Source organism: Vigna radiata, chromosome 5 (genome assembly GCF_000741045.1).
Source record: "Vigna radiata var. radiata cultivar VC1973A chromosome 5, Vradiata_ver6, whole genome shotgun sequence".
Taxonomy (NCBI): domain Eukaryota; kingdom Viridiplantae; phylum Streptophyta; class Magnoliopsida; order Fabales; family Fabaceae; genus Vigna; species Vigna radiata.
Window position 1 is genome coordinate 15,101,231 of NC_028355.1, and position 6,043 is coordinate 15,107,273.

General features: G+C 31.7%; 1 protein-coding gene across 1 annotated transcript; it reads left to right on the top strand.

Annotated features, from left to right (window-relative positions):
• The first annotated feature begins 4,175 nt into the window (after window positions 1-4,175).
• Window positions 4,176-5,759, top strand: LOC106761641 (transport and Golgi organization 2 homolog). The gene is made up of 5 exons (XM_014645207.2): window positions 4,176-4,357; window positions 4,466-4,649; window positions 4,732-4,938; window positions 5,030-5,221; window positions 5,301-5,759. Exons 1-5 carry the CDS (start codon window positions 4,275-4,277, stop codon window positions 5,433-5,435), a joined length of 801 nt encoding a protein of 266 aa, XP_014500693.1. The 5' UTR covers window positions 4,176-4,274; the 3' UTR covers window positions 5,436-5,759.
• Window positions 5,760-6,043: the final 284 nt, after the last annotated feature.

A 6,043-nucleotide genomic window follows, 5' to 3' on the forward strand; every position in this document is an offset into this window, starting at 1 on the left:
AAGAAACAAATAAACACATAATATCATCATACATCGCGTTTCATACAAAGTTAAACAAAAGTCCTAAAGCATACCATGAACCTAGACCTGACCATTTGGATAAAAGTATGAATGTCAAGCTGTGGGGGGTCATGTACTTATGGTGACCTTTACTGCTCTACAGAGCCATTGTCAATAGGTTTCACCCTACCACACACACAATATTAGTTTGTTATGCGTCTTAGGCCATGATGGAATACTCAGACTAGGACCTCCTGCTACTCTCACCACATGCATCACTCATCTCTAATTGAAAATGAATGACCATTAGAGTGTCAGGATAACTCCCAAGACTAAGCTTCTTACATACTTGAAGCAATCAATGAGAATTTCACCTTAGAAACTCTTTTAAACCATACTTGGAAACATACATAATTTCATACATAAAACCTCATAAAAATTTCATTGATATTACTGAACAAGTCTTAGATTATCATTACATTTCCATCCACAAGAAACAAAAAAGAACAAAACAAAAGAAACTTACCTCATACACAACGCCCCAACAAAAAAAATTAAGTTTTTTGTGTGTTTATTTTTTGTTTTTGTTTTGTTATTTTAGAGATAATAGATTATCACTCCTGATAATTGATTTTTCCAGAGACCTTTGAAGAAAGGAAAGATGCAATTCTGACTACATTAATCAATTATCAAGTGAGATAATTGATTATTCTTGTCAGTTTTTTAAAACAGCCTAATTTTTCTAATTTGGGTGCACCTTGGACCTATCCAAATGACCAATTTGGGATCTTTAACACTAAGATTGATATGAAAACATGTTTATAAACGAAAATAGAGTACCACATTACTCAATTCGTTTGCAACTAGATGCACTAAGCCAACTCAACAACTCAAAAGCACCTAAAATCAACTTTACACATTCTAAACCAGAAATTTGCAAACTAAGGATATGAACAAGTCACAATTGACTAAAAAATAGACCCAAACCCTCTACTTTAACATATACCCTCTACTTTAAAATTTCACTAGTCAAAACCCTAAAAAATGAATCAAAACCCATGCAAAACTAAACCTATCAGCTACCAAGCAATTTTACATCAGATTTCACTTAAATCAAAGCTTAAAAAAGTTTCAAGTGACTATAAAACTAACCCAAAAATGCAGTTTTCCTCATTTTACCATTATCCCAATTTTTATCTATCAAAACTCTTTTGTAGACCAAAATCTAACCTATAATTTAATTTATTCTCTACTTCCGATTACAACATCAATTTTATACCATTTATACTCCATAATAACAACATTCACAAGCTCATTCAAGTCCAAATCAAAATCATCAATGTCATCATGCATCACATAACCAAGCACACTTATCAAAACACAATTAATATTAAAACAACCATTTCAATTATAACCAAATTAACATAACATTAACTTTACATAATATATAGTAGCCACCAAATCATACTTCATAATTCAAAATTAAAGACAATCATTAGCTTCCTTAACCTGATTGGAAAGACACAACGACTCTATTAAGCATATTATCCCTACCTCAGCTCAAATAACTCTAGGAATGTCTATAAACCACATAGTCATGACCAAGATAGGTCCTTAGGACCACTGATTGGCAAGAAACTAGAAAAAAAAATCAAATGACACATACGAGAAATTCTACATGCATGTGTCTTAAACTAAGAATTAAAGAAAAAGAAGCAAAAAATGACTTACTCTATAAAGAAAACCAATTGGTAGAAAATGGAGAACTTACTGTTATGATCTTTTAGGCACATCCTGATTGTCAAATAAATATCTCGTGAGTTAGAAAGAAGAAAGAGAAAACTCAAAGAATGAGTTTTTATAAAGATAACAAATGTTTTAGATAATCAGTGTGTATGAAATTTTATTTATATTATTGAATTATTTTAATATTAAAATACTCAATCTCATTATTTTAAAACACTCAATCTCATTATTTTAAAACATATATAAATTTTAATACTATATTTTTTAAGTTCTTACTATCTTGATCAATTATATATTAGGACTCGCTGGATGATTTAAAAACCAAATATTTTTGTTAGAAAAATTAGATTGAAATGTATAACTTATTATTATTATTATTGTAATTACAATAAAAATATATATTAATGCAAAACAATTTTGAAAGATTTTTTTTTCATTTATTGGTTATTTATATTTAGTTTTAATTTTTTTAGATGGGTTAAATTTTAAACACTCCTAACCAGAAAGAATGTTAGTCAACTATTAATATTTTAACAAATAAAAATTGCTCAGAATTAGAATTAGACACACACTTCCTTAAAGATAACAAATATGTTCATAAAAATAATATTTACTAAAATTTATACGCTTTACTATAATCGTAACCGTAACGAATACAATTTAGACATGCATTAAAAATATAATTAACTAAGTAAGTTCTATAATTTAAATGTTATATGAGCAATTTATTTTGTCATTTGTTTTCAATGCTTTATAATTAGTTCTTAAAAGAGCTTAAGGCATCTATTGGGTCTAATAACTACCCAAATTAATTTATGATGTTGCAATGATCAAAATTTAAAATGCTCCTTTTATTTAAAGTTCAAATTAAAAACGAAGAAGAAAATTTACACTTAAATTAAGTTCATTCATTTAGGTTGGTTAAGATTTCTATGTTTAGTTTATAAAAGAGGGGGTATACATTACCATTTATCTTAACAGGAGGATTATACTCATACTAAGAAATTTTTGTACTTTGTTCACTGGTATATATGGTTGATATAAAATAATTTGATATATTTTAAACCTTTATTTATGGGAGAAATTTATTCTTAGATTAAAATTAATATTTTTAGTTGTTTTAATTAAAAAGGAAAAAGCTTTAGCCGCTCTACGCACGTGTCTCACTTAAATACTAATAAAGATAAAAAAAGGTCAACTTCATAATTTAGGGTGGAGAATGAAAATGGTTTTGGGGAGTGAAAATATGTTTGAAAGTTAATTTAAGTTTTGCTTATGTTCTTTGTCCTAATTAGTAGGAGCCGTAATAAATTGTTTAGCCGCCTAATAGCGATTTTAAAAATGGAAAAGCTAGCCAACATAATACCAATTAACTAATTAATTAATCTTCTCTTCTTCCCAATATTGTGGCTCATTATAGGAATAGGAGAAGCCGAAACATCATATCAGAAGTAGGAGTGAAGTGCTCTTCTAATTATAGTTGCATTAAATTCAACATGCTTCTCTCAACTAAATTAAACCAAACAATTATGAATCATTCAACATTTCCACATTCAGATAATCTTACAAAGCACCTTTCATCAATGCCTATTAATTCCCTCCATTCCTATCAAGGACTTCTTTTACCAAACCAAATTTGGAGATACCCAAACCTCAAGAACCCTGAATTTTCGACACTTCAACATATTCAAACATCCAATGCATTCTTTATTTTGTTAACTTACTTTACTGATTGTATGATTGTATTAATCATTTATTTTTTTTATTTCTTGTTGGAAGTTTCACATAGATTCTCATATTATATGAAATTCTACTAAACCGATTTTTAAGATAAAGTTTCTACCTTAGTTATATATTATAAATCGATTTTATCTTTACTGGATATGGATCTTTTAACGTTTTCTATCTATTATGAAGAATTGTTCACCAATCTTTTTCCGAAACTTAATACAAGTTTGAATTGCATCAAATGCTAGCAACATGCTAGCATGGTAGGGTGTAATGTTATGGGATCATCTTCTATGCTTCAACTTTAGAGAGCGTGTTACGGAAACGACCCATTCAGAAGATAAGGATGGTAAAAGTTTGGAACTTTTGGATAATTGTATTTCAAATGAATATAACTTTTGTACACTTAGTGATATCGTTTTGAGCCCCACGTTTCCTTTGGAACCTAACATGCTACCTTTTAGAGTTCACAGCTGGGAGGAAGGAAATAATGCAGGAAGCAAATAAAGACTCTGAGATTCAATAGAGGAATTGTAAGATTTTACCAAACTAATCGGTTGTTTGCAATATATAAATTCTTTCTTTGTTATGCATGCGTCCACCTCGGTCATAAATGCTAGCATTAATTGTTGTGAAACGGTGCTTTAATGAAAAAAAAAAAAAATGGATACAAAAAATGTGGCAACTTAGCTTGATAGCCTATAAAGCCATTTCGTCACTGAGAAAACTACCAACATACATTTGGTGTATTGCTGGAAGCTTTATTTGGTGTGTGGTGCACCCGACTCAACAACTGAACGATGTGTATAGCTTTGTTTCTTTGGCAATGCCACCCACTGTACCCTTTTCTACTTTTGAACAACAGAGATGAATATCACAGTAGGCAAGCATTCTTCTTATTGCTGTTTATTTTTTCTTTATCTAAGTTTCTGGCACCTGATGATGACTTGTGGAAAATGCATGCACGCACACAATTGTTACTTGGATGAAGGCCTACGAAGCCTGTGTGTTGGTGGGAAGATTGTGATATATTGGGAGGAAGAGACGAAATAGCAATGGGAACATGGTTGGCTTGTTCTACGCAAGGAAGGGTGGCTTTTCTCACCAATGTTTTGGAGCTCCATACCCTCCCTGAGGCCAAAAGTCGTGGAGATCTACCCGTCTTATTTCTTAAGGTAACAAGACTAAGATCTACGTTGTTATTCTTTTAAGATTTTAGGTTTTTTATATTAAATTGTTGTGGTTTACTGATGACAGAGCAGCAAGCAACCGAAAGAATTTGCAGAAAGCCTGAAGTCAGAGGCTCATTATTACAACGGATTCAACTTAATGTTGGCGGATATTGAGTCGAAATCAATGGTGTACGTCTCCAACAGGCCCAAGGGACAAGCTATTACCATTGAAGAGGTTGCACCAGGGCTGCATGTACTTTCAAACGACAAGTTAGATTCGCCGTGGCACAAGGTTAATAATATTAAAAGAACAACATAACTTACTAAACTAATAGATTCTCTACCAAAAGAGTCCTAGTTTGAGTTAGGTGATGTTTTTGCAGTCTCTACGGCTTGAATTAAGTTTCAAAGAACACGTTGCCAAATACGGGGAAGGCGAAATTGGCGTGAAGGAGGTAATTGAGAAGGTAATGAAGGACAGAGTTAAAGCTGACAAAAGCTTACTGCCTCGAATATGCTCACCTGATTGGGAATTCAATCTCAGCTCCATTTTTGTTGAAGTAGAAACGCCACTGGTATGTATGTTAAGAATTCATTGAACCCCACATTATTAATCATGGAATGGAACCTTTGAGTTCATGTATTTGCATGCAGGGTGTATATGGAACAAGGAGTAGTGCTGCATTGACTGTAAGATCAACTGGGGAAGCAAGTTTTTATGAGGTTTATCTGGATGATGCCAAGTGGAAGGAACATGTAATCGATTTCCATATTGGGAAGTTAAAGTAGAGAACAGTCACACGGATGAATTGGCCTGGGCAAGAGTAATATATGAAAAAAATTCTAGCAGTAATGAACTCTATCATCATTCATGAATGAGGAAGAATCAAAATCAATTGATCCATTTTCTTCATATTTATGTAATTGATGTTTGATGAGATATGCCATGAATAAGCACTGGTAATAGAGTGCATCATGTATGAGGATTATTAGCCAATGAAATATAGTCATTGATAACATACAAAATTACCCACATACACGCTGCAATAGAGGACACAATTCAAGCTTTATGTTCATCTTTAGGCATTCCAACACTGTATCTAAGTTTCCTTTATAATAAGGACAATGATATTTTACCAACACTTTTTGACAACTTTTTTTACAACGGGACATGTGTCACCATTTCATTCGTCTGTTTAAATTTATTTTAAAAAAATATTTGAAACGGACCAATCATAAGCTGCTACGTACGCGTTATCAAAAAATTGTCAAAAAAAAGGATTGTTAAAAAGACTTTTTCCTTATAATAATTAGCAAATAACAGGACTCTGCACCATGCGCCATAATGACCATTTTCATTGCTGGGGCATGTGATTCTCAGCTTTGTATCTTAAATA

Coding starts and splice junctions, on each gene's coding strand:
- LOC106761641 (XM_014645207.2), top strand. CDS start 4,275: ATGTGTATAGCTTTGTTTCTTTGGCAATGCCACCCACTGTACCCTTTT. Junction 4,358..4,465: donor AGAGATGAATATCACAGTAG/GCAAGCATTCTT, acceptor ACTTGGATGAAG/GCCTACGAAGCCTGTGTGTT. Junction 4,939..5,029: donor TAGATTCGCCGTGGCACAAG/GTTAATAATATT, acceptor ATGTTTTTGCAG/TCTCTACGGCTTGAATTAAG.